General features: G+C 37.6%; 1 protein-coding gene across 1 annotated transcript in view; it reads right to left on the bottom strand.

The window, feature by feature from the left end:
- The window catches only part of SVEP1 (sushi, von Willebrand factor type A, EGF and pentraxin domain containing 1), a 185492-nt gene that overhangs the window by 153056 nt on the left and 12161 nt on the right, over positions 1-20275 (bottom strand). Inside the window, exon 2 of the mRNA XM_060154645.1 lies at positions 1800-2055. Within this exon, the coding sequence (XP_060010628.1) occupies positions 1800-2055 (256 nt within the window). The remainder of the gene's footprint in view (positions 1-1799; positions 2056-20275) is intronic.

The raw sequence follows: 20275 nt of genomic DNA, 5'->3' as shown, positions 1-20275 counted from the left end.
CTCAAGGATGTATTGTACAACACAGGGAACATAGGCAATATTTTGTAATAACTGTAAATTGGAAGTAACTTTAAAAATTGTATAAAAATAAAAAACTATATATATATATATAAAAAAGAAAGTTGCTTCAGAGAACATGGAGGCAGGAGAAATGAGGTTCACTTCCTTTGCCCCCATCGTTTCTTTTCAGTAAAAACAGAATTTTTTCTTACGGAACCTAAACTTGATTAGAGTATTACACATTTTAGATTTTAGTATTTTGTAATAAAAGTGATGCCTTTCAAAACTCTGTTGTGATAGGGTAACCAAAATCCTTTCCTTGAAGACTCTGTCCCATCCAGTTTCTGACTCAACTTGCATTGGGCAGAAGGCCCCCATCCTACAAAACAGAAGGTTGGTAGGACTGGAAATGAGTCCTCTATGACACAGCTAATAACACCCACAATTTCATAATCCCATCTAGTGCAACAGCCACTCTGTCTTCCTACTCAGCATATATATCACTTTTCCCAGAGACAAGGAGAAACAAAAAAAGCCCCAGTTACTGAACTTCTGTCATACGCCAAACACTGTGCTGGTGAAATTTAAATATTTTATTTAATCCTCCTGACAAAGCTATTCGGTACATGTTATAATATCTCTATTTTAAAAGTAGAGGAAACTGAAGCTCATAGATGTTAGATAAATTGGCTAAGGTAATAGCCAATGGACAGTTATTGAGAGCTTAGTATAATAAGCCCTCAGTGACTTTTCTAATCACTTTATATGTATTAATCCATTTAATCCCTGGAATAAGCCTATGAAGTAGGTACTATTCTTGTACCCTACTCTATTAACAAGAAATCTAGGGAGTGCAAAAGTTAAATAATTTTCCCAAAGCCACCCAGTTAGTAGGTGACCAATTGGGAATTTTTGCTGTATCCATAGGTAGCCTGAGACGCTGCTCTAAACTCTTCTGTTGGAACTACAGTAAGGCTGACCCACTTATTTTGAACATCACTAATTGTGAGGAAACCTCATGTTGCCATGATTTGCCCATCAAACTGAATCTTTCATGTGGACACCTGCAAAGATCAAGCCTAATTTGCTCCATGGCGTTGGTCTGAGGCTAGATCCCCATCTCCTCCTCCCAATCTGCACTTTCTCTCCTGGATCACTGCAAGATACATGCCCATACTACGCTTGGAAGTTCATCTGACTTAAGTCACCCAACTAAACATCCTTATAAATGGTGTACAAAGAACTCTAATGAATGGATTTACTGATGCTACTCCCTGTCGCTGTCACTGCTCTTCAGTTTATCCATAAGCATATCTATATTCAAACTGTCAGGTCAAGAAGTATGTGTTGAGTATTTATTGTCCCTAGAATCTTCATGTATACTTCTGGAAACACTCTGGTTAGATTCACTAAGCATGTCTCTGAATGTTTACTTCATCCTTCCAGATAACTGAAGATGAGATGTAAGTCAAGGCTTCCGACTCCGTGTGTGGCCTCAAAACACGCCTCGTTCATTCCACTGATTCTAATGGTTCCAGGTGGGAGCATATGGACGTTTTAGTGAAAATGTATCACAGTTATTAAAAAACAAAACAAAACAAATACTCCTGTTGCAAGGCCAGAATGTCATCTCTACTCATGAAGTTCAACGCAGCTCATAATACACGAAGAACACATGGGCATCACGCTCAGCGAAGACCTCATAGGGCTTGGTATTATCCCCACAGTGGGTTTCAAGAAATAAGCAGGAAGCAAACCCTGTTTAAAGGCACTGCGTGATGCCAGTAGGTTTCCATTACCTTCATGCAACGCTCGGCGGGCCAAAGCCTCAAATTCTTCAAAACTGTGGAGCAGGTAGCAGTGCTCCTCCTTTGGGGTGGAAGCCATGTCATTCAGTTCTCGAATGTTTCCTTGCCATATGCCAAAAGTGAAGATTTCCACTCCAAAATCTCGCAGTGATGCTGCAATGGGTCTTGGATCTCCCCCGTTGGAATATCCATCCGTAATGAGAAATATAACTTTTGTTGAGTTTTCTCTAGAATGACGAAGAATTTGCTGTAATGAAATAGGGCAAGTTAGTATGAGTACGTATTGTGTTGGCCTACTCTGAGCCTCCCTTATTAGGTAAGGGAGTGCTGGTGAAGATCATTAACATTTCACAAGAGCGAGGAATGGAACACTGATCAGTGAAGGGAAAACACAAACAGGCACAGATGAGAGCCTACAATGGTCTTCTCAAAGAACCACAATAAACCTGAAAAGCATTTAAAATGTATCATCATCGTCACCATCATCATCATCATCATTGCCATAGAGCTTGCTAACTGAGAGGAACAAATGTTTATGGGGACTTCCCTGGCTGTCTAGTGTAAAGAATCCACCTTCCAATGCAGGGGATGCAGGTTCAATCCCTGGTCAGGGAACGAAGATCCCACATGCTGCGAGGCAACTAAGCCCGCACACCACAACTAGAGAAGCCTGCGCACCGCAGTGAAGAGCCCACGCGCCGCAACGAAGACCCAGCACAGCCACACACAAAAAAGTTTATGGAATGAATTTGTATTCATATTATCAATTATTGTTAAACTATTTCTATTGATTTTCAGGCTCAAAATATGGACCAAATCTGAGTCTTACGTACCTACTTCCTATCATATTTAGCTAGCTACCCACTTACCTACCTAGCTGAACCACTTCATGATCATACACTAAAAGCTGGACGAGAAGAAAATTTAACAGAACATGTCTTTTCCAGAGTTAATAATGACTCACTTGCCTCCTCTATTTGTTTTTCCACTGCTCCTCCAAAATTGGAGAATTGATTCAACACTTCATCTTTTTTGGACCACCCAGTATTAGCACCAAATCAGCTGTTTTTTTGGTGGTGTCCTATCTTCATGAGAAAATACTGATTCATTCAATGTGACAACTGGGCTTTACTGTTTTAGGACAAGCGAGTTATCCTTTACAATGTTATATGCTGTTCCTTCTCTATAGGTAAAAGGAAAAAGGTGAAACCTTTTTTTTTAAAAAAGTGTATATTCATTGCCACTGATGCTTTGTAACGTCATACTGTAAAGGCACAAGAGATCCAATGGTGAGTCTGACTTATAAATAAATTTGCCGTTGTTGCTTTTCATTAGAAATGGTTAGGAAAGGTAAAGAGGCACCAGGGTATATTTTCTGGCAAGTTCTTAGAAGGAATCCAATGTTTCTTAAGCAATGATTCAAGAAATACTACATTCAGAAGAAGAGCAACATTATAACCTACATTCTGTTAGAGTTAAAAGGAGATATTATGATTTTAAAAATAACTTTGCCCCAATTCATGTTAGGGGACAGGCTCAGCTATAAGACCCAGATTCTCTCATAAGATTCATGTCTGTAGAAAGCATATTTCATTAGTATATAATTAATAGGTATTTATTCTAATTCAATAATTCCTGCCAATTAGTTTCAGAGTTTGTGAGCTAAAGATAAAGCTGTTAAATCCGAATTTAAAGACAATTAAATTAAACTAAAATTTACTCTGGAAAACATCTGGAAAGCCAGCAATTTGAGAAAAGGTATTCAAACACTTCATTCCACTTTTTCTCGAAAACCAAGTGAAATAAAGGAAAACAAACAGTGTGGAAGGACCGTACTGAAGACAGGAAGAGGGCAGGTGTATGTGGCAGAATAACGTGAGATACTAATGGCTCTTAAAGCTTAAAAAGCCGCCCTCTTGATGAATGACAAGAAGATCTGGGGTAAATACTTGGTACGTGTAAGATATTTCCTCACTCCAGACAAGAAAAGAACCTCTGAATGGCTATCGTCAAAAAGAACAGAAGTAACTAATGCTGGTGATGATGTGGAGAAAAGGGAACCCTTTGTACACTGTTGGTGGGAATATAAATTGGTGCGGCCACTGTGGAGAACAGCATGGAGGTTGCTCAAAAATCTAAAAATAGCATTACCATATGACCCAGCAATCCCACTCCTGGGTATATATCTGAAGAAAACAAGAACACTAATTTGAAAAGATACCTGAACCCCAACGTTCACAGCAGCATTATTTACAAATGCCAAGATATGGAAGCAACCTAAGTGTCCATCAAAAGATGAATGGATAAAGAGGATGTGGTATATATACACAATGGAATACTACTCGTCCATAAAAAAGAACGAAATTTTGCCATTTGCAGTAACATGGGTGGATTTGCAGGGCATTATGCTAAGTGAAATAAGTCAGACAGAGAAAGACAAATACTGTACGGTATCACTTATTATGCGGAATCTAAAATGTACAACAAATTAGTGAATATAACAAAAAACAAGCAGACTCATAAATATAGAGAACAAACCAGTGGTTACCAGTGGGGAGAGACAGGGGAGGGACAATATACGGGTGAGGGAGTGGGAAGTACAAACTACTGGGTATAAGAATAGGCTACAAGGATGTATTGTACAACATGGGGAATATAGCCAATATTTTGTAATAACTGTAGATAGAGTGTAACCTTTAAAAATTGTATAAAAAATAATTTTAAAAAAGAACCTCTGAGGAGAGGGAGAGAAAGAGGAGTTAGGGGAGGAGATTTAGATGTTGCTGTGAGGCGCTGTGCTCTATACCAATCCCTCCACACCCCCCAACTCAGTCACCGGAGGAGCGATGACTGACATTCCTTTATAGGGATGGGTATAGGGATCCATGAGTCCTCTTTCCATGTGGATATCTGGGATAATGGTAAGTCCCACAGAAGTGCTGCTGGGCACAGTGACATGGGGCAATAGAATATAACTATGTGGGATGTTGAAGGGGAGAAGACCTGATGAGTCTTGTGTATTCCTGGAGAGGCTTAGGAGAGAGAGTTGGTGCAATATCAAGACTCCTAGGGAGTTTTGCAATATTAAGGATGTGGGAGTGGCTGACAGCATGGACCATGAGAGCTATGTCTCTCTCAGGCAATAGCAACATGAAGAAATCCTGGAATCCCCAGGAGATTACTGCACCAAGGGTGGCAAAGCTGACAAACCCATATGCAGATGACCAAGGATGATCATCATGACCACTGATGAGAGAACTGAGACAATTCCAGACGATGGACATGCAGGGAGTGTCAGAGCTGAGAGGTGGACATCCACTCCTTTGCTGCAGCTTTGCAGAAGCTCCAAAGTTTAGCCTCAACTAGAGGGAGAAATGGAAGAGGGAAACATTCCTGAATGTGGCTCCGTTTTCAAAAGTGAAGCACTTGAGAAATTTCTGATTTTGAATTTGCTTGGAAGTACCTGGATGGAGTTTTCTCTCATCAGGCGGATTGGAGTCTCAAAATAGAAATGACAACTAGAAAAATATATTAGAAACATAAAGAATTTAAAAAAAATCTTAATCGGCAGAGAGTGAAATATGTTCTTTTTTACAAACACAGCTTCTCTTACTGATGGAACCTTGTGATATCTTGGAAAACAGGTAGAATAAAGTCTTTTGGAACTCCGACAACCCTACCTTATTTAGAGGGAGAGGCAAAGGCTAGAGATGAAGGGCAGAGGGAGAGAGAAAGATTCAACCTCTTTGCAGCACAGCTCAAAGATATTCTGAGGTGACAAAGGCAAGGACAACTTCAGACAAAAACCTAGTCTCCTCCCCACATGTAACTTCCTTGAAGGCAGATATTTTTGTTTAGTTCTTCAATTCTTAATTCTCAAAGTTTAGCACAGCACTTGGGAAATAGTACACACTCAATAAATATTAGTCAATAAACAGCAGCCCATAATGCAGCCAGTGCTCAGGCCAAAAACCCTGGAGTCACCCTTATCTCTCTCTCCTTGTATACTGCTTTAGAAAGCTTCCCCTCCCCAAGTCTATTAAAATATTCTCATAGTCTTTTCTCTAACACTTCTGTTTTTTAAAAATGATTAAATCCATACATTTTTCTTTGATGTGAAATAGATACTCCCTTTACTTGTATCCAACTTCATAAGCAATTTTCTTCCCTGGTTAAAGTCTCTTCATTCTGTTTTATTGACTTACTTGCTGATTCATGGCCAATGCCACATAGTTTGGTTACTATACTGTCATAGTATTTTTTTTCATATCTGGTAGGGAAACTCTAACATCCTTTTATTTTCTCTTTTAAAACGTTTGTAGTTAACCTTGAACATTCTCCTTTCCAATTGAGCTTGAGAGTCAGCTTATCAAATTCTTCATTAATTTTTTTTCTATCCAACCATTTGATCCAGCAATTCTACATCTAGAAATCTAGAGTGGATAAACTCTAGGATACACTGGGGAGAGTTGCTTGAGTACATTGGTCTTAAGTGAGCAGTGGGAATATACAGAATGTGTGTGTGTGCTGTATGTTTTGCACAAAAAGAGATAAAGTTTTCTTTTTGTGCCTTTACTGTCCTTTAGACATAAACAAATACCATCTTGGAATATTAATCTTCACTCCTGTCAATAACATTCCTTGACATCCAGGTTAGGATTTGCAGAGATTTCTGGTTGTACTACTCATTAGGTACAAAACACTTTAAGCTGTGATTCTATTTTTCTTCTCTTCTTGCAGAGAACTACTGAGTATTTACAGGAACCATTATATCTGTTGGCAAGACAATATATTAAGCTTAAAATAGTAAGAAGAATAGCAGGACTAGTAGTCCAAGCAAAGAATTACACAAGATCTGGGTTTGGAATGCACTTTAAGGATAGAGTGGGGAATGGATGATTTACTGAAAATAACCTACCCCCCTCCCCCAATCTCTGTGCTTCATCATACTTGAATAAGAACATAATTCAATAAAAACAATTTTTTCATCCCACAGATCTAAGAAGTAAATAGAGCTGTGGTAATGTTGGTGGAATGTGGTAGAGGACCAACTCTTGATTCTCCTCTTACAGTTCCTGAAATAGTTTACATCATCTGCAATCCTTTGAAAGGTATTTAAGAAATAGAATTTTTTGGTCCAGAATACTGAATGAGGCAAACCCTTTGTGGCCAACAAAAAACTTGACATGAACTTTGTATAGCAAAAGGTTATCACCATCTGTATTGTATCAAGCCTATGATTAGCTTGTATAAATATCTGGCAGAGAAGTAAGCTCCCCTTGTCCAGTAAGAGTCATTAGAATGATAAAAATGCAGGGTTGTGTAACATTGTTCTAACACCCGAGATCCATCACCATTACACAAGACTGCAATCCCCCTCCCCACACCCTCCAAGTCAGGCCACAAGGGAACTGTTTTGAAAAATGATCTTGAAAGAAAAACAGAGGTTACAAGAAAGCTGACATGGGGACAATATTTGCCCTTGGGCTCCATTAATTAAACTACATGTAGATATAATACCAACCTCAGCACAACCTTAGCTGCAATTACCCACTGTGGTCAACTTTGACTGAGGATAGTAACTAGAGAAACTCATAAGTCATCTTTAAAAAAATATGATTTTGTGAACTGATACCTATTGTGGCTCTATCAGAGCCACTTTCCTCCAGGAGGCAGAAAACTAGTGAATTATGCCAGTGTTTCAACTTGTTTTCCACATATGTTTTTTTCCATGTTAGGGAACATTAAGTACAAAGAATACACCACAGGGAATGTAAGTTGGTACAGCCACTATGGAAAACAGTATGGATATTCCTCAAAAAACTAAAAATAGAGCTGCCATATGATTAAGCAATCCCACTCCTGGGCATATTTCCAGACAAAACTATAATTCAAAAAGATACATGCGTCTGTATCTTCATAGCAGCACTATCTACAATAGCCAAGACATGGAAACAATCTAAATGTCCATCAATAGATGAATGGACAAAGAAGATGTGGTGTGTATATATATACACACATACAATGGAATACTACTCAGCCATAAAAAAGAATTAAATAATGCCATTTGTAGCAACATGGATGGACCTAGAGATTGTCATACTAAGCAAAGTAAGTCAGAAAGAGAAAGACAAATACCACAGGATATCACGTATATGTGGAATCTAAAATACAACACAAGTGAACTTATCTATGAAACAGAAACAGACTCACAGACATAGAGAACAGACTTGTGGTCGCCAAGGGGGATGAGGGGTGGGGGACGGATGGATTGGAAGTTTGGGGTTAGCAGATGCAAGCCTTTATATATAGAATGGATAAACAACAAGGTCCTACTGAATAGCGCAGGGAAGTATATTCAATATCCTGTGATAAACCATAACGGAAAAGAATTTTTAAAAGAATATGTATATATATGTATAACTGAATAACTTTGCTGCACAGCAGAAATTAATACAACATTGTAAATCAACTATACTTCAATTTAAAAAAAGACACCATAAGCTACTTGTAATATTTTCCTCATTCTTCAAATTCCAAAATTTCATCAAGCTTCATCTGCTATTTAGTTAATACTTTTAATTTGAATACTCAAATATTCTTCAGTTCAAGGAATGTTTATTGCTTCACATCTGTGAATAGTATATCTGGGAAAAGGATATATTCATATTCTTATATATTCATATTCATCTGTTGGTTCATCATTTTCTGGATATATTCTATTCTTTTTTCATTTTTATCTCATTCTACTTCCTTCCGAATTGGGTGGAAATGTCTCAAGCTTTTCTTCCATATCACTGGTTTTACACAGTGTTTCTCTTCCCTTCTACTTCCAATTAAGAATTAATCCTGGGGGCTTCCCTGGTGGCGCAGTGATTGAGAGTCCGCCTGCCGTTGCAGGGGATGCAGGTTCATGCCCCGGTCCAGGAGGATGTCATATGCCGCAGAGCAGCTGGACCCGTGAGCCACGGCCGCTGAGCCTGTGCTCTGCAACGGGAGAGGCCACAACAGTGAGAGGCCCACATACCGCAAAAAAAAAAAAAAAAAAAAAGAATTAATCCTGGACCTAGAGATTATGATACTAAGTGAAGTAAGGAGACAGAGAAAGACAAATACCATATGATATCAGTTATATGTGGAATCTAAAAACATGATACAAATATATTTATTTACAAAACAGAAACAGACTCACAGACATAGAAAACAAACTTATGGTTACCAAAGGGGAGGGGGGAAGGGATAAATTAGGAGTTTGAGATTAAAATATATACACTACTACATATAAAACAGACAAACAACAAGGACCTACTGTATAGCACAGGGAACTATATTCAACAACTTGTAATGACCTATAATGGAAGAGAATCTGAAAAAGAATAGATATATATATACCAGAATCACTTTGTTGTATACCAGAAACTAACACAACATTGTAAATCGACTATACTTCCTATTTAAAAAAAGTACCTTAAAAATCGCCTAAAAATTGTCACCTTAAGAAAAAAAAGAATTAATCCTGGCATTGCATTTATTTTTCTTTTTACAATACTTCTTTGTCTCACACAGTTTTCTCTTTATTCCCTTTAGCTTCTCAGCCAGTTTTGTTTTCCTTTCAGTCCTTTGTTTACTTCATTTCTCATCACCATTTCAGTGTTTTATTTACCTATGGTAAGTGCACATAATAAATGCTTTCTAGGATTTAGTTCTGTTTTTCACAGTGAATTCCTAAACTTTATCTGTACCTTACATTCTATCTTTATTTAGCAAAAAAATATCAAAGAAGCCAGATAGGAGTTTTGTGTCCTCCTTCTTCCTCAACCATGAATGAAATGGTATATCCAGCGAAAGTGTTTGCAGCAAACAATCAACAAGTGCGTAAAATCAGTGTTGGAATACATGGCTATAACATCTGCTATTATTATTATTGATAAAACAAATCGAAAACCTACCCAAGTGATCAGTGAAGAGGGTTAAAAATAAGCCACACACTGCATCTGGAAATAGAGGGTCTAAATAAGCACTGTCCAATAGAACTTTCTGTGATAATTGACATGTTATTTGCTCTGTTCAACAGAGTAGCCTCTAGGCACATGTGGCTACTGACCACTTGAAAGGAAGCTACTGCAACTAAGGAAGTAAATTCATAACTGTGTGTAATTTTAATTAATTTAAATTTAAATAGCCACATCTAGCTAGTGTCTACCATACTGGACCATGCAGGTCAAACTAGATATAGCCTTGTCCCTGGAGGGAAAAACACAGAAAGTCTAAGCAGGTCCATAAAAATATTCTGTCAACTCAAGAACTGCAAAATCAACTTGAAGATTTGGAAGAATACAGAATTTAATACTGAAATAAGAAGAAAGCAATGCAATAGAATGGTACTTGCATCACTAGGATTTAGAAAGCCATAGCGTCTATGAAAACAGGAACTGAAAGCCACAGAAAGAGAGCAGGCTAAGAAGAAAACAGAGATGTGCAGGAGGCGAGGGACTGGAAAAGAAAAAAAAATGCCGGGAAACCAAAAAGGCAACGAAAGACAGAAATACACCTTGGTGGTAGTGAGATAAAATGTCAGAAATCCAAACTAAAAAAGTTTATTAGTACAAATTTAGAGTAAAAAGCTGCTGACTAACCTCATTTATAAACATAAATGCACAATTCCAAATAAACACTCCCAAACTGAATTCAAATGATATTCAAAACAGAGAAAGACAAATATCATACGATATCACTTATATATGAAATCTAAAAAAATGATACAAATGAACTTATTTACAAAACAGAAATAGACTCACAGACATAGAAAACAAACTTATGGTTACCAAAGTGGAAAGGGGAGAAGAATAAATTACGAGTTTGGGACTAGCGGATACAAACAACTATATACAAAATCGGTGAACAACAAGGTCCTACTGTATAGCACAGGGAACTATATTCAATATCGTGTAATAAACTCTAATGGAAAAGAATCTGAAAAAGAATATATATATATATATAACTGAATCACTTTGCTGTACACCTGAAACATTGTAAATCAACCATATTTCAATAAAAAATAAAAATAAAGTGAATCTAAATAAAAAAATAAGATTCAAAAGATCTTTCTCCTTTATTCAATAAGGTTCATTCCTCAAATGCAAAAGTAGATTAAAATTATCTTTTGCTATAACACAACATAATCGTGCCAATTAAAAGAAAATAATAATACAAGATACTAAAAAGGCATTCAATAAAATTAAGTTTTTTATTTTTATGAATGAAAATTAGAAATAAAAAGATACTCAGTAATATGACAGAGTATCTATCTCAAAGCAACACTGTAAAATTATGCTTAACTGTGAAGACTCAGCATATTTCCCAATTAGATAAGGAGCAAATCAGCAATTCTAAGTATTTTCACTCTTACTTAAAATCCTTTTGCAACTTCTAGCCAAGGCAGTAAGACAAAACCATAATTAGTACTGCATTCCTTAAAGTTTCTGCTCTGTCTCAAAAAATCAAAATTAGAAAGCAAGGGATAAACTGGAAAATATATTCATCATGCTTGTCAAATAGAGTATTAAGGTCCTTAAAATATAAAGAACTTTTATATATCTCTAAAGGAAAAGAATGAGAAAAATAACAGAAACATAGATGTTTGAACAAAACAAAGACAAAAAAAAAGGAATTCTATTTGTCAGAAAATATGAAAAACATTTAACTTCACTAACAACCAAAATAATGAAAGTTCAATAATCGAAATACTATGTTTTCACTTCTCAAATGGTCAAAGTTTTTTTTTTTTTAAGGTAAAAGTTGTAAAATATGTGGGGAAACAGTTACTTCTACTGGAAACGCCACCTAGACTGTTAATATTTGGGAGTACAGTGAGACAAAGTGATCATAGCCCCCAAAATTTCATGTGATTTAAACTACAATTTTACATCTAAGAATATCTTAAGGAAATAACCATGGATACACATAAAAAGTGATCAAAAGGATGAATATCCTAGAATAATTTGCAAAATAGAAAATGGAAACAATATAAAATTGCAACAATAGGTTACTGGTTAAATAAATTACAGGCCGATCGTGAAATATCCTTATAATAATAATACTGAATAATATTAAATGTAAAAAGTAGGTAACCAAAAACAATGATTTTTTTTACATTAGTGTGCATGTGTGTGTAAATGTATTCAATACTACATGTATGTGCATGTATGTATGAGTATGACTAACAGCATGTACCTCAAAATGTTGACTATCTCTTGGTAGTACATTTACAGGGTTTTATTTACCTCTATTTTGTCCTTTTATATCATTTCCGAATTTTCTCTTTCTCCTTCCTCTATTCTTCCCCTACGAAACGTCACGTGAACTCAGAACTTTGAGTCTCACCTATAGACTAATGACTGCTAAATGTATGCCAAATAAACTCAAACTCCCAATATGACGTTCCAGCAGTCCAGCGGACACCTCTGCCTGAATGTGCCACATGCCCCTCAAACTCAGTTTATCCTCACGATGCACAAATAAGGTTTCCTTCCTTCTGTTCTTAAAATAGGTCAACGACGGCACCATAATCTATCCCACTTTAATAATCTGCAATCTCGGAGTAATCTATGATGCCTCCTTTCTAATCTATCACCTTCAGTAACCGATCCAGACCTATACATTTCACCTCTGAACTATCTAGGAGTCTCACGATTGTATTGCCCAGCCTTGGTTTAGGTACAGGATATTGGTTCTGTCTGGATTATTGAAAAACATCAGTTGTTTTAAGCATCTCTAGCTGAAGCTGCTCTTCTTTCAAATCCATTGTCTGACCTGCCATCCAACTTACCTTTCTGAAATACTGATCTAATCATGTTTAAAATTTCCACGATTTTCCCTCCATCTACAAAATAAAGCATAAATTTCTTTACAAGCCCTTTTATCACCTAGTCCTAAGTAACGCTTCCAGTCACATCCCTTATCCCATCCCTATCGCCTACTTCCCCAACCTACTTCTTACACCATATGCTCCCTACACCATTCTATTCAGAGGTTTTGAAACACACCATGCTTTCCTTCTGTTTGCTCCACCTGGAAATTAACAACTCTTTATCTCCCACTATGTCTACCTCCACTTTTACCAGTTCTTCAAAATCCAGATCAAAGTTCATCTCCTCATTGAAACTTTCCCAAGTATGAAATCCACCTCAATGCCCCCCACTACACACCAACCCCATCATAGTTGACACTTATATATCTGGCCATACCCCAGGCTAGCAAGATACCCAATGGCAAGGTTGACTCATATTTTTATTCCAGTGAAGATCAAAAAATAACTATGAAATAAATGGATGAAAGAATAAACAAGTAAATGCCTTAATTTTCATTAGATATGTGTCCAACATGCAGAATAAACTAATAAATTCTAGGCCAAAACTTTTGTGGCAGTAGTCTCGTTATGCAATTGTGAAATGAAAAAAATCTTATAAATGCTATATTTAAACTTATTTCACCAAACCTATATCGAGCTTCTATTATATACCAAGCATTATGCTAGGGATTTTTAATCGTACTACTTGATGATATAACAGAAACATTCACTAAAAACAAACAAGCAAAAAGTAAAACAATGACAAAAGTACAGCTGGAAAGAGTATTCTGCAGTAACTGAGCTTTCCTATTTATATTGTGATATCAAATCAATTACATTTAATATGTCTTATTTAAGCATTTACTCAGGCTTTCTAGACTGAAATTCTAGAATGAAAAAACAATGTTGGCTTGAGTAACATTTGGGCTATTTTTTACAGTCTAGCCAAATCAGAAAAGAACCAGAGGGTCAGAAAAGAACTTAATCTCAGATTTATGGTCACAGAATTTCTCCACCCACGTACATGCTTTAGTTATTAAACACAGACACAAAACATTCTGAAGTGGACCCACTGGAACAGTACATCAAATTGGGAAATGGTGTGCACGGGAGTTGATGAGTAGCAGACTTAATCCAGACTGTAAAAAAAAACAACAGAATAAACATGCAAAAGACCAAACAGTCTTCCAATAATGCCAAATTCCACCATCCATTCTAGAAACATGCCAGGAATAAAGAAAATCTGGAGAGCAAAAAGTGAAGTCATGGGGATCCAAATGACAATGAAAGAGGGCTAAATGACATGTCACTCAAACTGCTAATTGACAACAAAATAAAAATTCAAATTTATGATTAATATTGTTATCAATCAATTTATAAAATGATTTCAGCTAACATGTTAAATGTCTACACAGTATGACCGAGTAGCAGCCCATAAAGTCAAAGGTATTAATTAGGGAGTCTGTTCATGTGCTTCACATCAAGTGGTCAAAGGAGAAAGTAACCTCAAATGATACTTGGGTATCAGTTTATGGTTTTACAAATGACTTAGGCAAAGAATACAGGGGCACTTACTTAATATGACAGAAAGAGCTACTGCAAACCAATGGGCAAAAACATGCTTGAAACAGTCTCATTAAATTTAATAACAAAGCTAGACTGTCCCATCACTTCTATGTGGAAAGTCTAGCTAATATGATGAGGCAAGGAATGGAAATGAATAATCCAAAAATTTCAGATGAAACAGAATTAAATAAAAAGGAAATATTGAGAGATGTTGAGAAAGAGGTGTGCACAAGGGTAAATGTTTTAATTGCAAAGTTCTGTAACGACAACTGACTGGTAATATTTAAAAATTCAATTGGATAAACTTGAAGGGTAATTTCAGAATTTTATTGTATGGGGAAATATGAAGCTTTAAAAATAAAACTTAAAAACATACTTTTACTACATATTTATACATAATTATATATGTACTCACACATAGAAAAAAGAGTACAAAACAAAAACTAAAATAGTTATATTTTTCTGTTTCACCTAAAACTATTAATTGGTCTCTTATTTACATAACAAGGAAAAGAAGCAAAAATTATTTTTAGAGAAACGCATGCAAATCCCTCCTCACACTGATGGGATTCCTCTGGTTACCTGTGTATAGTCCTACCTCTATTCTCTACACACTGGGAAAAAAATTCTCCTCTCTCAGAGCTCTTTGTGCCTGAGTCCAAATTTCCAGGAGACAGAATATAAATGATCCATCTCAACTACTGGATCACCACCCTCAGTCCATCCAGAATGGGACAACCTCTATAGGTGGGCAAAGGATTGAGGAGGACGATGGGTATGGTTCTTGGGGAAAATGGTTGTTGATTGACATGGACCACAGAAGAAATGAGCTACAACAGAAAGGAAGAATTTAATGCTATGCCTAGACTTATCCAGCAGAAAAACTGCTTTGGACACTTATCAGGTCAAACTGTTCTTCCAAAAAAGCACCAAATGTTAGGAAACATGGTGTATAGACTAGAAGAATTCAAGTGTAAAAATATAACTGAGAAAGTAGAAACACATTATTTTTTTTCCTTTGTATTTATTATTATTTTTTTAACATCTTTATTGGAGTATAATTGCTTTACAATGGTGTGTTAGTTTCCGCTTTATAACAAAGTGAATCAGTTATACATATACATATGTTCCCATATCTCTTCCCTCTTGCGTCTCCCTCCCTTCCACCCTCCCTATCCCACCCCTCTAGGCGGTCACAAAGCACTGAGCTGATCTCCCTGTGCTATGCGGCTGCTTCCCACTAGCTATCTGTTTGACATTTGGTAGAGAAACACATTATTGATGATTCAAAGCTGTCAGGAAAGAAACTATGTCTTCTTACCAGGTATTTCAATAGTAACTGTGAAGGAAAAGTTTAGCTGGAGTTTAGAATATACAAGACACAGAGAATCTAACCATTATATTGTAAATATTTGGGATTCAGGAACAACACAATTTTTCAAAAAGCCAGATGTATTTCAAATCAAGTGTACTGATACATGGGAGATTCAAAGAGGGTGGAGGTTGAGTGGAGGTTCTCAGTTCATGAACTTATTGCGTATGTTATAATTATCCTAAATTTATCAAAAACCACATTTAATTGTGACATTTATTAGCATTCCAAATGAATGACATTTGGAAGTTCATTTTGTTTTCCTTTTGTTTCCTTTGTTTTGTTTTGTATTTTAGTTTCTATGAATGACTATATTAATTCCATTATAGGGCAACAGATTCTGTGTATCATGTTTTTTAAAAAAACTGAAATTAGACCCCAAACAATTTAGGGTTGAGTTTGCATAGGTTAGAAGACTTACTATATGTATATACTTAAATTATCAATCAATGACTGTAGTAATATTTACATCCATCATCATTCAAACATGCTGACTTTTAAAATTACTATAATACAGTCTCTAGTGAATTAAACAATTCTTATCATTTAAATACATGCTTACACCTAGAACAGTGACAGTGTTCCTTAAATATGCACTGGATATATAAATGATCTAGTTCATTACCTAAGGTACTTGAAGAAAGATGTTTCTAAGCATTGGGGATCACGGAGCCAATTGCTAAAGTGAGATTTTCTTATCTGAAGAAAACACTAAAATATTCATAATGGAGATATTTTTCTTTTGTGAAATGGAATGGCATATAAAAAAATGGGAATGTTATGATGCAGGGGAACACTGAGTATCCCAGATCAGGATAAACTGAATTTAGTTGGAAGACCAAGTTTTATACTGAGGTTTGGCATGTACATTTATAAACTTAAGTTTACACTGCATGACATTTTGAGACATGGACAAGAAGTACCTAGGACTAAAAAATAGTAACTTTGCTTGAGTCACATTTTCATTTCAACAAAAGATGTGAGGCTGAGTGCTGACCTTGGATTAGAGGAACTGAAAAGCTCAGAAAAGTAGATAAATAAAGAGGACAGAGGCAGATGTGTTGCAAACAGGAGATACAATCTCCCACTGCTTCAGTGGCTTGGTCTCTGCAAGGATTGGTGGAGACATCTGTTAAGATACACGAGGTGGGAGACGCTGGCCAGTGTAATTAAATTGTATAAAAATGGTATAAACAACAAGGTCCTACTGTATAGCACAGGGAACTGTATTCCATGTCCTGTAATAAACCATAATGGAAAAGAATATGAAAAGAAGGTATATATATCTATAACTGAATCACTTCGCTGTACAGCAGAAATTAATACAACATTGTAAATCAACTACACTTCAATAAAATAAATTTTTAAAAAATGGCATCTGAGAGGCAATTCCCTGTACTGAGTGGGGGTGAAGGGGATGGGGGCTAAAGATCATCACTTGGGATTATCAGATGCTGCAGAGAGTGTCCACTCAAATGACATTCCGCAAATGTTCGCTCCTCTTAGCCCTGTGCCTGTTCTGCTTGGTCTTCTGCGTGGGCATCCACATACTCAAGTCCTCCTCACAGCTGCCCTCTCTGCCTCAAGTCTCTGCAATGAACTTCATTGCTGAGTATGTATCAGTGGGTCTTGCCCTTACTGGATCCTCTAACAGAGGCAGTATTACACAGTGGTTAAAAGTTTAGACTTTGGCCCAGGCTGCCTGGATCTGAAATCCAGTACACCCTGACTTATCAGCAGTGCCACTCTGGTCAAGTTACTTACGTTCTCTGTGCCTCAGTTTCCTCATCTGTACTCGGGAAATAATAAGAACAACCTGAGGACACTTTTCTGTTGCAAGGGTTTAATGAATTCATATAGGGGGAGTGCTTAGTGTGGGACCTGACAAGTAGCAATTACTCACTACCATTATTCGTAAAAGAAACTTTTAACGTGTTGCTAGGATACATCCATCAAGCAGGTAAACCAATGACAGTGAAACCCATACTTCATTTGAAGCGGTGAATGAAAATAAGTCATCATATTTGTGAAGCCTGACAAGCTACATCAGGGGATTAGGGAAAATTATGACTCTATAACCAAAACCCGTACAACTCCACCTGAGCCGAGAAGGGGGTGATGATGCCCCAGGTAGAGGAAAAAAAAAGAACCACTTGAACCTGTCCTGTTATGAGGATGCCATTACAGAAGCGGTTAAAGGGCAGTGCTGACAGTGATGTGGAGAGAAGACATGAATTTAAAACCTCAGATGCCTGCACGTTCTCTTTTGAACTCATTGGATGTTCTCTTCTAGAGGTGCTGTGGGGTTTGCCTCCTGGACCAGATTTAGGGAAAAAAGGTAAGAATTCACGCCTAAGATGCTACTCAGCACTTTCTATTTCTCCCCTGGGAAAGTGGTCTAAAGGGTGAATTTGCTAAAATTATTATAACCTATCATTTAAGAAGCCAAGCATTCACTGGATATTCCTTTAAGAAGATGTCATAGCCATCCTTGTTTTAGTTAGAAATCATAGAAGCACAATACTATCTTTGATATACTAAAGTTAAAAATACTGAATACTAAGGTTATAATAAATATCATTTTCTAGGTCCTTCAGGAGATATAAAGTCAAATAAGATGTGGTCTCTCTCCTTAACAAGCAGAGGGTAGACAGACATCACCCAGACAACAAGTGCTACCAAAGAGTATGTACCATGTTTCCCTGTAATTTCCCAATCTAATTAGATAACTCCCTCCAGTATTTCCCCACATTTGGGAAAATATCAAATAGGTGAACACAGATGACTCTGCAAAATTTCTGAAAAGAACTGTACTGCTGGGACTTCAGCTACCTCTGCCTCCTAGGTTCCGATACTGGGCCTCATACCTTGAAACCACAGGAGAAACAGGAAATTTCAAAAGAGGAAAAAGTGAAAGGTGATAGAGAAAAAGTCATTGGTACTTCCTGTGTTTGTGGACTAACGATCCCTGGCCCATGTTCAGATCCCACTTCCGGTAGTACACCCAGTAACTTCTCCCTATGCCAGTTGTCTGCTTAGCAGGCAATAAAGTGACGCAAGCCCAGTTATTTTCCTTGTTCTCCTTCCCCTATGGAAAAGTCACGCACCCTTGCTTTGCCAAATGTTGGCAGGGCAGGCTGTTCCTCTGAGGCCTCTTTCTGCCTGCAACACCCGCCCCGTCCCATATCCCAGCATCTGTATCTCTTTGTCTTGAGGGCTTCCTTTGGAGACCACTCTATTCACTGGCAGGGGAGGTGAGAGCGGCAGAGAATTAATGCTCTCCAGAGAGAGGCCCTCAACAGTGACTGATGAGAGTAGGTCTATAAATGCCCCCAGATTCCTCTCTGCTGTGTTCACTCAAAGGCTTGAATTCCACCCCGGCTCCTACTGGGATTAAGCACAAATTACCTTTCCTGTAATTGCTGGTTCCCTTCCTGTCTCACATCCTGACTCTCCTAGCAATGTTTACTAGGTTTGTTTACCTCCCAAACAAGCTACTTGCACTCGAATCCTCATCTCAGTTCCGCTTCAGGCAGAACCCAAACGGAGACACTGGCTCTGTCTCTGGCCTGCATTGTCTCCATTCAATCGGCACAGGAGCAAATCAAGGCTTCTGCCCAAGTAAATTTCCAACCGGTACAGAGAATGCTGGTCTCCCCTTCACTTAGCTGCTGGAAGGGGAAAGTCCTCTAGGAGGGCCAGGAGAGATCAGCCTTCCAGTAGGAACTCTGCTCTCCCCAAAGGCAAAGATCCCCAATGCCTGCTCTGTTTCTGGGTCTCAGTTTTTCCCTCGCTTCTCCGCCCTCTGACGGTATAAACGAGACCAGGGTGCTAGGCGGAGGCTGAGGGAAATGGCTGATCGTGTAGGGCCTGCTCTGCGCAGCAACCATCCATTTCCTCTGAGGGAACGCATCAAAGTTGTTGGTGGCGCTCTTTAAAATGTGGAATATTCAGCGCTCATTAGTTTAAGCCACAGGTCCCAGTGCCAAATCTGAGACCACAGTGAAAGTCCTACATCACGCCCTGCTGCCGATGAGTACTTAAAATGCAGATTTTTACTACCGATTAGCTACAAATAGCCCAAACTTTGGTATCTTTATTGCTAGAAACTTCCAACAATAACTGCCTGAAATCACCACTTTGGGAGCAACATTTAAAAGCCAAGCATGCATATTTTGAAGGAAATTGTGACTAAAAAGAGAGAAGTCTTGGCTAGAAACAGTACTGTGAAAAACACAAACAAGCAAATAAAAATTGCTTAACTTCTTTCTAAGTCCACTGCAGATTCATCTGGAAAGGTAACGCCTATAAAATAGGATCAAGACAATGAGGCCTTATTTGCAGATACAACTTGATTGGTATAGGTCAAAATGAGTGAGCCAAGTTGACAGAGGTACCATTATCAAAATACACTATCAAACAACACAGCTGACTGTGCCTGAACCCTCTCCACCAACAACAGCAGGCAAACAGGCTGCCTGTTTCCGCCCAGGACAAAAACCACACACACAAAACAAAGTGAACCCTGAGAGCTAGAGAAGAATGGATTGTGGAAAATGGGTCCTTTGAGGCAATTTTTTCATTTACATGTGATGATATTAATGGGTTAGAGAATACCTTTCTGCTATGAGAATGTCTTTGATCAGTGAGAGTAAGAGGGATTGACAGGGCAGTGGGTCA

Source organism: Lagenorhynchus albirostris, chromosome 7 (assembly GCF_949774975.1).
Source record: "Lagenorhynchus albirostris chromosome 7, mLagAlb1.1, whole genome shotgun sequence".
Taxonomy (NCBI): domain Eukaryota; kingdom Metazoa; phylum Chordata; class Mammalia; order Artiodactyla; family Delphinidae; genus Lagenorhynchus; species Lagenorhynchus albirostris.
This window is presented reverse-complemented; position numbering and strand designations above follow the sequence as displayed.